Raw genomic sequence first — 15,459 nt, 5'->3', positions numbered from 1 at the left:
GGTACTGCCAGTGATAGGATCGAATTGACATCAATCCGTAAACTAAATACCAATTCGGAAGTCAAAATGTGGGCGTACATAATAAAGAAATTCCACAAACTTACAACCGTGAACAAAGTCGTGGATATACATTGAAAGGAACTAACCCCTTCTCTCTCAACCTCTCCTTACGTTAATCCCCGTGTGGTAGTTTCTTAATTGATGAATTGCTCGTAATACAGAGAATTCTAAAACGTGATCGTTCTTCTTAGGATTTATGTTTTATGTTTAAGTTACAACTCAAATGTTATATCAGAGGTTTCGCAATGGGTGCAACAATAAAAAAAAGAAGCCCAGTGCAGAGGGTCTCCAGACAGTTTTACCCTGTTTACACAGAATCTGTTATAGCGAAGCTCCAAGCGTGACGGTATTTATTGTTCACGCACTAGTGACGTAGATTGTCCGAATACTTCTTGAGATTGGTAATCAAGAACGCATTTGATTGGCTGTCGCTATGTGCGTCATGAAACGGTAGATAATAACGGGTGCATGCGTTTAGTCGTACAGTTAACTATGTATGTATAGCAAATTTGTATTCTGTTATACGGTACAGTTATTCATACCTGCTGAAGCAACCACAGAAAGAAAACGTAAAAAACGGGCTGGTCCCTTTTCGATATTTTTCCTTCCATTTACCCGGGCGCTGGTCGCTGCAGGGTCTCAACAGAAGCTGGTCTTCGAACAAATTTTGGGCTGGACCCAACCATCAATTAAATTGCGACGAATATTTCGACTTCTTTGGCGAATTCTTAGTCCATATAAAAACGTTCGGTGTTTGGGATTTACTTTTGTGATTTTTACTTCATACTTCAAGAAAATCCTTCAGGTAAGACTAATTTTCATGACTCAAATTCTTATTAAAGAAAAGAAGATCATAATGATCAAAACCAAATAATCAACATCTAACGAAAGTTTGGTAGCAAATTTTAATTGTGATCATGAAATGGAAATACATTTATATGAATATGCTCATGCACTTACTATGTACACACCGTCAAAAAAGGTTTCAGTCGTAACGTCTCTAATATTACCAACAACAGCAAAAAAAGTATCGCAATAATGAAACGAAAAACGAATTCTCACATTGCGATATTTGAACTGCTTATACGATATAACTTGTTTAGCTTCTTGATGTATAATTATGCATATATTTACTATAGACTATCATGTTTGCATTAAGGCGTATCGGCCTGTAAGGCCTATGCTGGCCTATAGCATAGGCCTATCTCAGGCGGGGGAAAGACGGTGAGGGCGAGAAGCATGGGCGTATCAACTGATCCTGGGGAGGGTAAGCAAGATACTATCTCTTCCAGGAGAGTGAGTCTAAAGGAAAAGGTGCCCCCTCCCCTTCGAGATTTTGTTGTTCACATGGAGGGTGCGTATATTCAACTGTTTAGGTTGTACCTCACATACGTATTGTATATTTATGTTCTGTTCACCGGGATATCTTGTATTATTCTGTTTGCCAGTGGAGCCTGCATGATCCCCATTCAGTATTTTTTATAGGGGTAACCCCCCCCCCACTCGTATACTGTGGTTGCACCCCTTGTCAGGAGGGGACAGGGGTACAAGGGGTAAGAGAGATGTAGGGCTATACGACACGATGCCATGTCAGATGGTGTTCACAAGCACGATGGTGCAAAGTGCGTTGCGTTGAGCAGGAAATTAATCTCCTTAAAACCAATAATGCACTAATTTAACAATCCTCAACCCAGCTAACTTAGAATAATATGTGGGTTAAATCCATTTAAAAATACTCCTATAGTGAGCCACTGAGCTTAAATCCTATTCAGGAAACAACACGAGTTATTGTAATTGACTTCAGATTCGTTTGTAAACGTTTTAGTGTTCATCCCATCCATATACGTTCAGTTCCTGATGAGATGGTTTTCGATAAATAAAATAACAAATTATGCTTTCAGTTAGTTTATTCAAATGGTCAATATATTGTTCACACAACTTAAACAATACAAATCCGGGTTAACAAGAACTTGCCTGTGCGGTTATATCATGTTACATGTATATCTATGCAACCACGTTAATATGTACAATGACGTTATGACATTGGAACGACATTAAAAACATGATTCAAAACACGTATGCTAAAAGCTTAGTCATCATAAGCAGAACACAGAGAACTAAGAAAACATAAGCCGGGGTAGGCTACATAAATAATGTTGCGTCTGGTTAATGTGACCACCTCCTCATCCCACTATAGTCTTTACTACTTACTAAAAATGTTACTAATGTTTCTCTTAATACAAGAAAACAAAAGGGTTCATTCTATCCGCCTGTCTCAAACCACCAGTGACTATACCCGGCGGTGGGGCGGGGGTGGGAGGACTATAAATCTAAACCCTAACTCAGACCAACACGTGTATGTGACTATAAGTGCTGTCGGCTATGTTGTACGTATTGCGTAGATACTGTTGTTGGTAAAACGACAGTTGTATATAGGCTATTATACATTGATATACAAAGTTCCTGCTTTTAGGATCATCGAGGAACTGTCTGGCTTTATACACTTCCTGGTTGACTGTAATAACACAGCACACATGTATGATATGTATACTCAACGCACCGACAGTGTAACTACGCGTATTGTAATTAGTTAATATTTTACCACTTTCGATGTGTCATTATACAGAATCAAAACACTATATAGAACATCATATAAAAGTTGTAATTGTTATGAAAAATGACGAAATTTATACAAATTCATTGTGTCAAAAGTTTTGCCTATGCCTATATTATCATGTAAAGTGTGTATGTTAGGTAATGACTGAAAATAAAGGAAAAACAAAGAGAAACGACCAAAATTGTCTAAGGAAACTTTACCGCCTAAAACACTCGGCCATTAAAAATCTAGCAGATATAACTCTTTGCTTTTGTACATGTTTATGTTGGGGGGGGGGGGGTGGGGGAGTTGACAGTTAACAAACTAAATTGTAGGATTATGCATGAAAGAATAACAAGTTATAGATAGTTCGATCATTTTAGAGATCATACGCAGTTTTACCACCAAATATGCTAGAATGTGAAATAATGGTCACCCAAATGTTCAAACTGTTCTACGTACTTTATTCGTTACTCGATCTTTATATGTTAACGTTCCCCAATTCGTAAGGCATTAAATTGTCAACTTTAACCCATCTGAAAATATGACAATACTATGAAATCTTTGAACTTTCTGGAACTGAGGTGATGTAGAGAATATTCTACCAAAGGTTAGCAAGTCATCAAATTTGGAGCCAATAGATTATACCCAAGCCTGATTCCAAGTTCGGATATGAAATTTGATTCTATAGCAAACATGTGCTGGTATTACAATGAGGAAAATTCAAAAAAAAATAAACAACATACACACTCTGGATGCCATAATAGTTCGTTCTACGTTTCGGTTCATCCTTGCATGATATATTCATTGGTGTTTGCAGAACTAAAGAAAGCCCTGTCAATAAAAATGGTTTACCTAGTTTCCCTTTAACTGCCTTACATGTTTTGCATTCAAAACAACATTCCATAATCACGCGTTTACAATTAAAAAATTACATTTTCTGGTTCGGTGAATGGATTGATAATACATCCAATTATTATAAAGTAAATTACTATATGCACTTCTTTCTCCCCCTTGAGTCCTCGTCAACCATCCGGCTCCTTCCCTCCACCCTTCTCCTTCCCTCCACCCTTCTCCTTCCCTCCACCCTTCTCCTTCGGTCCAACCCTCCATCCCGTCCACCTCTCCCTCCCTGTTACCCCTTACTTCGGCACACACAGACACAAACATACACAAACGCTGGTGAGGCGGTTATATAGTCTGCTATCCGCTTGCGCCTGGATGAGAGAGGGGCGGCCGAATCTAGATGGACACTGCAATGTCTTCTTGGGTTTACATTACAAGGAAATATAGATGTAGCAACCTTTTTTTCCAAGGAAAAGTCGCCCAGGAAAGAACCTGGGCACGAAAACCAAACCACCAGACGACTGATGTAGCAACTTATTTGTTCCTTTAACAGAATAAACAGACATTGAAAGGAATGGATCGAACTGGCTGCTCTCTGTATTTAAGTTAGAATTCTACGTACTGTTATCGATCTTCTTAGAAGTATAAACAGGAAAACGTTCCTATTCATAATGTCTATACTGATCTGTATAGCGACCGTGATTTTTGGCATACGGCCACTGTAGGGAAGGACACATTATTAGTCATCTTGTTTAGTGCCAAGGATACGGTGGCACCATTGTTGTAGACTAACTGTTAGACCGTATCGTTGGGTGAAGAACTCTATATATGTGTTCTATTTATAGAACAATAGCCCCTGAAGAAGACCCTGCTAGGATCGAAACGTCAGGCCTTCTTACTTTTACATATTCTATGTATAGATGATATACATGGAATGTTACAATACGGCGATCAATCAAAACCAACTGCAGTTGAATGATTTTCAATGAGTAGAGAAAAAAAAAAGCAGCACAGAGAGATACCCAGGCCTAGAATAATTTTGCAAGACTGCCAAAAAATCTTTAATTTGGACATATTGTCACCATTTTACGTGATTAAGACTACCAGTTCCATTTTCCAAGTTTCAAACACATTAAGCCCGAGTGATTTCAGTTAAAAACCAACTGACATACTTTCCGAAACCACAGGAACTCGAATTATGTTCAAGTCAGTCGGTGATGGGATGGGTGTGGGGGTTGGGGGGGGGGGGGGTGACAAGCCTGATCCTACATGGTGGCAATTTGAAAAAGCAGTATAAAAAAGGGGGAATAGACGACTGTACTTCCTCTAACTGCCTGACATTTTGTGACATTTTGTGACATTTTGTGTATAAGGTTTTGTTTACTTAAAAGTTATGTTAAGTACGACATTCCAAATTAAGCCTAAAGTACATCAGTCATGGTCCCAAATTTTAGCTTGCTAAATATCTGCTAGAAGTTTCCATAAGTGTTTTCCTTGTATATCATCAACATCATCATCTCCAAGTTATTCCAGACATTGAGGAGTGTAAATAAATATACATTAAAATATAACATTGAAGAAAACACAAAATATGAGGGTGGTAGTAAAATGCCTGTTAAAATTGGAGCATGTCTGACCATTATTAGATTTTCTAGCATATTTGGGGATAATACCGGTGACTTTTTAATAGAGCTGTGTATTCCGTTCCGATAATGATTCTAAATGGCTTTCCAAGACAGCAACTCTCATGTAAGTTCAGCAGGAAGCCGCAATGAAAAATGAAGTTCCCGGCATATTGGTATACTATTGAAACTCATAGAGAAAGGAATCCCGTATAACAGATATAACGGTGTAGGATATGACATCTCAGCAAAAGGGAAACAACTTGATACTGTGGTAAAATGAAGTGTAGGCTGTATTATATTTTGGAATGAATGTATGCGTGTCAGGCTGTCTGTCAGTGTTGCAATTGCTCCGTGTGTTTCGTTCTCATCATTTCGTCAGGCCGTCTTTCACTTTTATTTGTGATTTGTTTTCCACGGTTAATATAGTTTCATATTAGGTGGCAATCACAAAGATATAGATTAGGCCAACTAGGAGAATAATTTTGGTGCGTTAATGAATGATTTAGATCTGCACAACTGCGTGAGAAATATATCGAGTCTCTAAAACTTAGTTGCTATGTGACCATACTTTCAGATTTACATGATAGGCTATACACATGTTGGGCATAATTTTGCATTGTATTTTTTATATTTTTTTATATTATGTCAACGTTAATGTTCTCCATCATCGTTGATGAAGTTAGTTGTAACCTTCTGATAATATCGAGATGGAAAAAATTACGACGTTTACAACAACGCTCATAATTATGAAATCGAAAACGGAGATTAAAGATTGTGCAATTCGAGATTCCTTGTAATAAAGCCATACTATATTCTTCAGTTGTAGACGGTAACTCAACGTTGGCAGAAAGTTGCAACCTTCAAACCGCGAACGAATGCGTAACGGCAATGTAGGCTCACTTTTCTAACTAGTCCATTATGGTAAAACATATATAATAATGAGTCCGTAGTTATATAAAATATTATGCTTACACAATTAAAAATAATGGCCTTAGTGCCGTCTTACTTTTTCTCTGATGAATGAATCATTGTGGTTGGCCAGGGAGACAAGTCGGCTTGCCAAAGAAATCTATTTTCGAAAACGTTTTAAGCATAGCGCCCTCTGTTACCCCAAGAAACTTGTGTAATACCCAACTTGGTGAACTAGTCTTAGGTTCGCACTACACCCAGGCAGGTTTGTTGCGTATTCTAGACCAGCATGAGTCTTACTGAAGTCCAGCTGGAGGTTTACTCAGATCCAGTTATTCCAGTATATTACGAAATTTAGACATTGTTCAATATAACCATTGGAATGTGCTAGGAAGAACCGTGCCTTGTTGTTCGGGATCTCTCTGCAGACGGTAGCCAGCTCAGTGTTATGTATATACTAATTTACGTAGCCCACTGTCTGGTCAACGTTACGTCGTTACGTAAGATTAACACAACTTTGGATTAGACTAACGTACACACATACGTTCCCAATTTTTAATTACCAATAGTATGTAGGCCTAGTGCGAAGAAACATGCACGTGAATGCAATGTTAGTTACCATGTAACACTAAACTGGAAACGTTTTAATACTCTAAACTAGTTACCATTGTGTACCAGTAAGGGTAGTACTATAGTAGTAGTATATTCTTCAATTGGCATACCCAGGAGTAGATTATAACTTATAAGGCTAGGTCGACTAGCTAACTTCTAGACATGTTTTGAATTTCTGAGAGGTATTTCTTATCCTTGTGGGCTCGAGGACACTATGTATGTGTTTATACATGTCTAGCTGTGACATACAAGTGAATGAACAGCAGAAAACTGACTGGGGAATTATAACAATTATGTGAATGCCAACATGGTGAATAGTGTGGTGAAGTACAGTATTGTGCACAGTTAGACTTTAAACTGGCAAGATTCTAAGATAGATTGGGCCTTATTTTCTTGTTTTGTTTTTCGTTTGAAATTTTCAGCATGAAAGGTGCCTATACCACTGTCTTTCTTAGTTGTTGCAATTGCCATTACAATTACGTACAATATTTGTTCATAAATTGGATCAAATTTTCCAATTTTTGCGGGATCACCTTCCAAGGATCGCACATTAACTGTTTATTCATATGAGCACTTGATAACAAGCTGGAGATAATTAGTTCTGGATAGGGTAGCAAATTCAATGCTTAAATTACTATAAGACACATGCTTATGTTAATAGCAATGTTTCTTGGCTCAAATACAGTCACAGTTCGTTGACGACTGAAGGCAACTGAGAACAGCTCTAGTAAAAAAAAGACAGATCATGTGATCCCAACAACTGTTTATTGGTGAACCATTTGTGACACAAATTTGCAAGGAACATGGCTACCAAAGAATTGTTTAAACCTAAATATTTACTTTTCTATGAGAATGGACGGAATGCATAACATGCAAAAGCAATCAGATATCCTGATTACACAACTAGTTAGCTTACTCTATCTTTAATGTGCAATGTAGGAACTAACAAAAAGGTGCAGTTCTGCTTGCATAATTTGCTTTTTAATTTATTTAATTTATTGTAATAGTTTTTTCTATCTTTTATTTTCTTTGTGACCTGCAAAGGGTTTAGATTTGCTTATAACTTGAATAGCACCTCATTTGAAGTCATTTTAGTTTCAAGAATGTCCATGCACTTAAGTTGACCAATCAGTGTTTTCTTACTGTTGAGATTCATGGTAGTAGAATATCCCTCTTTTGTTATTCTCATAATACAAGAGTTTCATCAACAAAGAAGCTATATGATGAAGCTTTACTGTCAACTCTAAACTTGCTCTCTTGGTCTTTTGTGTGTGTGTGTGTCCACTGCTTGAAAGTTGTGACCATTGTTGTATTAAGATAAGCTGCTTGTGCACTTAGGAAGTAAAAAATGTCTGCCTCTCAGGAGGCAGAGGCAGTAATTACACTTGATGGAAGCCAGGGAGTCTGCAAGGTCATGCCAGTTCTTAAAAGAATTTAAATGTCGTTGATTTATTCTCATTTACACTCCATTGAGCTATTTGTTTGAGTGGTAACTCTGGTAAATGAGCAGACAGCTGTGTTGTAAAGAAGAGTATAACATGCAATGAGACATTAACTGCTCTTACGCAGTTCCTTCAACCGTCTGAGTAGGAATTATGACGGAAAGACTAGAGTTGTTTCAGGCGCTTAGCCAAGGGGGGGGGGGAAAGGGGGCGACTGCCCCCCCGGGCCTTGAGCATATTTTTTTGTATGTTTTTATGATATCGCTAGTAATTTCAAGCTTGGTTGCAACTTACAAGGCCTGGGAAGTGCCATTTCCAGCGATCTAGGAGGCATATTCAGCCAAAAGTTTCTTGTACACTTCACGCCAACTCATGGTGGCGCTACGCTCATAGCTTCAATGCAGAATCTACAGCTCTGATAGTTTGCCTACACGTTCGCCCCTCCCTAGGTAAATTCCTGGCTACGTGCCTGGGTTTTTTGATATGATGATTTGTATATCCATTGAAATGTACCGTGGTGTGGAAGAGTTCATCAGCTACTGTATATCCCCACAATTAGCATGGTTTCTTCAACCATCTGCGCAGGAATTAAAAGGAAGACTTTGAGTTGTTGGGATGATGATATTGCAATATACATATGTACATCTCCATTAGTTTTTCTCAAATAGCTTAATTTGAAAAACAGCTCCAAAGAATATGGCATTACATATAACAGAAGGAATTCCTTATAATTCTTCCCTTGAGATTCCACATTTTCTTCATCTTCAAGTCTTTTATTCCTCCACAGGTTAACAATGGCAACCATGGTGCTGAAAGCTGCAAAGCCCCTGGTCAAACATCCTCGTCCCATCCTCTCCGTATGCAGGGTCTGTGCTGATGAAGCATCAGGCATTCACTATGGAGTGACCTCATGCGAGGGATGCAAGGTATGTATTTATCACAAACATTATCACAAAATCTCACTTTGCACGGCATGAAAATTGTTCATATCATTTTCTGAAACTCTTTTATTTTGTTGTGATTACCTGACAACAAAATTTGTTTTCTTAGAACTTTTCACAGTAGTTAATTGACAATAATTGCAAATCATTAAATCAAGCTGCTTTATTTGCAAAATCGGAAAGTTTCGTAGTTTGTAGAAAATATCTGTTGCCGATATGTAAGCATTCCAGCCTTAGCTATAATTCTGTCTTGATTTGCATGGTGCAGCTTGTTTAATTTATACCGAATAAGTCAGTGCTTTCACTGATTAATCATGCACTTCACATTAATATTATCGGTAATTGCCGTCATTCGGCATCTGCTCAATATAAAGAAAAACGAGCTATCTTGGGAAAACTGTGGTCCGTTCAAAGATGAAAAACTGGGTTGCATCCCGAGGCCTCTTGGATGCTTTGCCTCTTTGATTGAAAATTAACATTAAAAGTAGTAGTGTTTTAAGTTGCATGTTCTCTGGTATCGTATTTGATCATAGTATGTAGTCCCTAACATATTAATGGTGTGGAAAGTTGGATACCTGAAATATCCTAAGCTTAATTATTTCTAATATAAGAGGCGCAAACTGCTGTTACAGTGATCCCTCTCATTGCTGTACCATACATTGCACTTGTATGAGTGAATTAAGAACTAATTAGAATATTGTCCATGAGATTGGCCACTATATGGATTTGAATAACATTGTATATCCTTGTTTGTCTACAGGGCTTTTTCAGGAGATGCATTGGCAACAGGACATTGATTGTTCAGTGTCAACGCAACAGCAAGTGTGATATTGTGAAATCTACGCGAGGGCGCTGTGCTTTTTGTCGATACCAAAAGTGTTTGGCTGTTGGAATGTCCATTCACTGTAAGTATTGCTGTGTACACATTTGTATGTATTAATGTAGATACACTGCTATAAATATACTGTTATACATATATATGAAATACATAATACCATGAGTGGTGAAGAGAACCTAACATGAGAACCAATTGAGTCAGTGGATCACCCTGTGCGTCTATATACAAGTTTATCGGGTGTGTTCGCAGCTTGTGAGCGCTCTCAAGCGATCGTGTTACTTTTGTGTTACTTAAAGCAGAACATAACACGCACAGTATAGGACCGATATGACAGTGCGCCTCCATCGAAACTCTGGACTCTGGAGGTGCCCGCTCCCATTTTATGCTCGGTCAGTTGTTTTTCTATTATTTACTTTCATCTCTTTTGCTCCTCCCTCCATCAGCTGTCAGAGTCGGACGTTACTCCAAGGTCCAGCGTCAGAAAAATCTGGTCGAGATTCAGAGCCTCCAGACCAAGGAGCAGATCAACGAGAGAGAACGCAAAGATCGTGAGATCTACGCTCTCATCCAGAAGGTGTCGGTGGCATACGAATCGGCTGTGAATGACACGGCTACCCATGCTCATGTAAGTCATCCCATTCATACACAAACTTTGTTCATCGTTACTTCATCCCTAAGTTTTACAGAAAACTGTGTGATATGAAGTCTTATCCTTTTATTTTGCTTTGAAATATTCACAAGACAGCTGTGATAGAATAATTCGAATTTGTGATTATGATTGCTCTAGATTGCAAGACGCTGTTAAATTATTTCGTGTTGTCCAAACATGACCAAGCTGCTAGTAGAATTAGTAGATTTCTCTTGATGACGTTAGTCAAGGGCGTAGGAACCGGGGGGGGCCAGTGAAAAATATGGGGGGCGGAAGTATCATTCTGCGCCCCCCCCCTTCGCAAGTCAGAAAACCCCTTTTTCATTTCCAAATGAGAAAAAAATCTCATTTGGAGCACCAAATTGCATCTAAGGCCAGGTGAAAATGCATAATTATTTACGAAATGGAGTGGGTGTTGAAGTGTGCTATATTGCACCAAATTGCATCTGAGGCTACCTGGAAATGCAAAATAATTCCCCTTAGACCCCTCCCCCAGGCCGGCCATCAGTCTTCAGCCCCCCCACTCAAAAGTACCTTCCTACGCCACTGACGTTAGTTATATTTGCATAGATTCTTGTATACAGAGAAATGTAAGGCTAATTAAGTACATCTTAGTGTTTACATATATGTGGTGGTGTGCTGATACTTGCCATGTCGAATTTAACCTTTAGAGAAACTTTCTTGCAATATTTAACATCTGTAACAATTAACAATGGAAACTGACATTTTATATTAAGCTATTTCCTTAGGGAGGAATTTTCCACTTCAAAGACAGTCAGATTCTTTCTAGTTGTGCTGTTATGCTGGTGGATGGATAGACTTAATCTGGGTGGGAGGGGTGTGGGGGGGTGGGGGAGGATGGGAGAGGAGGTTGCAGTGTCACCACTTGGAATGTGTAAAATGTTTGGATAGTATCTCACTTTCCTCACCTTTCTCTTTCCAGTGGAAAATGCGGCAAAACTTTGTCCACAATCCCCAAGTCGATCACCTTCAGGTGGACCTGTCCGTCTTGGCTGTCCAAAATCTGACCATTGCACAGCTGACAGAGTCCCTGGACATGACCGACATGTACTCCAAAGTCTGCACGGTCAAGACCTTCTTCGCCGACGTCCTTACTCCAGCCGTGGTGAGCGTCGTCCAGTACAGCAAGAACTTGCCTGGTTTCTGTGAACTATCGCAGGTGAATGCTCAATGTTTACTTGTTTCGATCTATTACCCAGTTGTGCTACCCAACTGACTGAAAGGGAGCTTCCCGCATTACAATAAACCTCGCCTCTTATTAGTCCTCTTCAAAGAACAATAAGAGTTTTTACTGCACAAAACAGAGAACTGGATGTACAGATCTTGTACATTCCCATTTCTAGACTTGTCACTGGTACAGGCAAAGGAAACAATCAAACAAATGAGTTAAGCCGATTAACCTAGGGTTAATGAATCCACCTTGACCATCCCTTGTGGACAGTGAATATAACAAGAAGTTGTGAATTGCTAATACAAAAACTTAGCATAAGATCTTCTTCTTAAAATGGAGCAAAGTCTATATAATTTTAGCTTCATGTTTTTGGAAGAAAACAGATAAATGATACCATATTTCTCCTTTTCAGGTGGACCAAATGACTCTGCTCAAGACTGGTTTCTTTGAGCTGTGGCTGATCCGCTCTGCTCCCCTCATTTTGGCAGGTCATGATCACATGACCTTTGGCACGGACCAGAACTTCCCCATGTGCCAGCTTCATTGGTTCGGACACAACCAACAACTCTGGGAGACCATTTACGAATTTGCAAAAAGTTTCAACGCCCTGCAACTCATCAAGGAAGAGATTGCCTTGTTCTCTGCTGTGGTCCTCTTCAGCGAGGGTAAGGATCTTTACTTTACCGTGCAAACTTACATTGGATTGACATAATCACTTTTTAGTACAGTGTTAGTGAAAGTAAAAGCTCCTACACATTCTTAATCGATTCGAGGTTAATATACATGTGGTCATATCTGTGAACAAACGGACACATAAATACTAATAATTTCAACAAGAAAGAATCTGTCACACATCGACACATTTAGATGTTTTCCCCCTCCCCCCCATTCAATTTTTTTTTGCAATTAAAAATTGAAAGCAAGGTTTGTACTCTATATTTTAACCAATGTCATATTTCAGAGAGCAGCTTTTTTTCAGATACTTGTAGAGCAGTTGTGAGCAGTTTTAAGGGAATGTTGTTTCACATAAAATGTTGCAAATAAGATAGTTTAGTGTTCAAGAAGTGGTATACATCTTTTAATTTATGTAGCTATAGTGTCCATTTTGCATAGTAGTATTTTGCATAGTATTTTGCAAAGTGTTTTGCAAAGTGTTTTGACGTATGCAATACAATATAGATTATCCTCTGTATTTGCCAAGGGATTATAGAGGTAGTCACTGTAGTCTGTCTCTGCCACAGGTTAGTACGGATTTTGAAATGGATACTTTTGTGTGCAAAACGTTTCTCTTCACGTATATCTCACATAGGAACAATGCCTTCTCTTTTACCCAATCGGTGGCATTTTATGGAATTGGTACAAGATTGTTTTATGTCGTTTTATTTTTTACAGATCGCCAGGGACTGACGGAGAATGGAAAGGTGGAATACAGGCAGGACAAGATCCTGGAGTGCTTGAAAAGAGAGGTGGACCGACGAGACTGGAAGAACAAACAGATGTTCGCAAAGCTCTTGGTCCAGGTCACCAAACTCAGGACCATCTCCACCATCTTCAAGAACAGTGCTAACGAGTTTCGGACCGCTTGGCCCTACGTGGAGTTGCCGGCCCTCCTCCAGGAGATCTTGGATTATGAATGTTAAATTTTCCACCACCAATGCCTTGTACTTATTAATATATAGCTGAGCTATCTGTATTATTTGTCTGTCCGTGCCTTCAGCTCTCTTAAAATAGAGAAATTGATCATATCACAGAAACCAAGAAAAAAAAAAATCAATTTGACAAATTCTGATTTATTCTTATGAAGTAGATTCTCTGCAAATAAGAGTAGGACAATATAATTGTCTCTGATATGTATACTGTAGTCTGTGTATTGCGATACTATGGACCCTCACATCTTCTCATACGTTTATGATACCATCTCTCGAATCAATGCGAACAATAGACTCAATTTGCAAAGTTAATTCCATGTTATGGGATGTGGAAAGAAATGGCAACATTAGTGTGCAAGTTTCTCTTTCATGTATTTGTTTAGTCGGTTTATCCTCGTATAGAATCGAATCCATACATGAGTTTCTCATTGAGGCTATATTAGCAGTGAATAGACCATTCCACTTCAAACTTTAAAGCTTATCATCCACACTGGAATACACGTTTGTAACCATCAGCTGCTTTCACTGACAACGATGAAACCTTTTTAATTGAGCTGCAGGCACCATATACAATAGCTAGCAAAACCTTACCACTTTCATTGTAAATATCATGCAAAGATTTAAAAGTCTATTTTTGTTTCCTATTTTGTTGCTTCCCTTCTCTTTATGTTTATCCAAATTTAAAATACCGCATACGCACTCATACACCCACGGAAGAAGTTTTGCATAAATTAATACTTACGTCGTTACGTACAATAGACTATAAATTTGGCACAAACTCTGTCCTTTTTTTTATTTTTCATTTGATCAAACTTCAAGAAAAGTAGTAGGAGAGCCCAATTTTGGTTAGACGTTTTTTTTAGTTCAGTGCAATCATCAGATGTTAAAAACAGAAGGCACTGTAACGAAAATATCGAAAAATAAACCACCAGAATACTTTAAAGTTCCCCTCTGAGGACAAAACAGCTTTTTTTAAAAATATTTTCTTGGGTTCTGATATTTGTATACATGTAAACCATTTACTGGAGCCATTCCACAAATGTTATTACTTTGATCTGGAAATATTTGCTTCTAACTGAGTCCTGTCTTTCGGTCCCCTTTGTAAAGTTCATTTCTGTCAGCTGTTTTTGTGCCGGAAATATTATTTCTTTTTTCTCCTCCCTTCTTTCTTTTTGTTTTCCTTCCATGTAATATATTACTTCAATGAACAAAGCAAGAAAACAAACAATTGTCTAGTTAGAAATTGATAAAAATCAATTTGAAAAAATGACATAGATCAAATTCAGTACTATACCCGTTGTCATGGTTAACACACACATAAAAAGAAAAGAAAATAGATTGCATTTCTGTATTGTACTTTTCAAAAAAGCAAAAATAAAGCTACTGCTTAGAATTTATAAAATATTAAAATATCAATTGTATTAGCCAAAAAATTGTAGTTTACAACTTGCCAAAATTCTTCAATGAAATTGTTTGTAGACATAGGAGATAAAAAGCATGATCAAAATACAGAAAATAGAAACAGGAAAAATAATTGTCATGAAAATTAGGAGCAATAAGAAGAACAAAAAATGGAAATGTAAACTGGTGTAACACTTGGCAACTGTTTTGTACTTTTATCATGTTTATGTTTGGCTAAACTGATTGTTAGAACATCATTGAATATGCATAGCAAAAAAAAATTCAAAACGAACAATAACAAGAATTCTCCTTGAATGTTGCACATGAGTTTAAAAATATCCCTGCAGTCATCATCATCATTTGTAAGAGTAACTATTGCAAAGTGCTCTTCACAGCCATGCTATCCATGCTATATTTTTTGTAGTTAATTTGCACATAATCAAACTAAGATTTATTAACTAATATTTGTTACTTCATTATATTTTTTCTCACTTTTAAAGTGAGACCTCTGCTGGTCGGAGGGTAGGTGTCTGTATGTATGCATTTTTTGTAGGAAATATTTAACCTTAAGTCTTTTTTTTCACATTTGCTGTGCTTGGAAGTAGGGTTAATAATAAAAGTAAAATGGGTGCAACAATTCCACGGACTTTTATTGTATAGATTTGTGTATTTGTTATTTTATTGGTTTTATAAGGTGGA

General features: G+C 37.9%; 1 protein-coding gene across 1 annotated transcript; it reads left to right on the top strand.

Annotated features, from left to right (window-relative positions):
* Nucleotides 1–590: 590 nt before the first annotated feature.
* LOC139980883 (nuclear hormone receptor E75-like) lies at nt 591–15,400 on the top strand. The gene is made up of 7 exons (XM_071992885.1): nt 591–865; nt 8,878–9,016; nt 9,792–9,936; nt 10,313–10,494; nt 11,462–11,698; nt 12,123–12,375; nt 13,103–15,400. The coding sequence occupies exons 2-7, from the start codon at nt 8,885–8,887 to the stop codon at nt 13,348–13,350; spliced, it is 1,197 nt and encodes a 398-aa protein (XP_071848986.1). The 5' UTR covers nt 591–865; nt 8,878–8,884; the 3' UTR covers nt 13,351–15,400.
* The last annotated feature ends 59 nt before the right edge of the window (nt 15,401–15,459 follow it).

The sequence above is a fragment of the Apostichopus japonicus genome, chromosome 15 (assembly GCF_037975245.1).
Source record: "Apostichopus japonicus isolate 1M-3 chromosome 15, ASM3797524v1, whole genome shotgun sequence".
In the NCBI taxonomy this organism is placed as follows: Eukaryota; Metazoa; Echinodermata; class Holothuroidea; order Aspidochirotida; family Stichopodidae; genus Apostichopus; species Apostichopus japonicus.
This window is presented reverse-complemented; position numbering and strand designations above follow the sequence as displayed.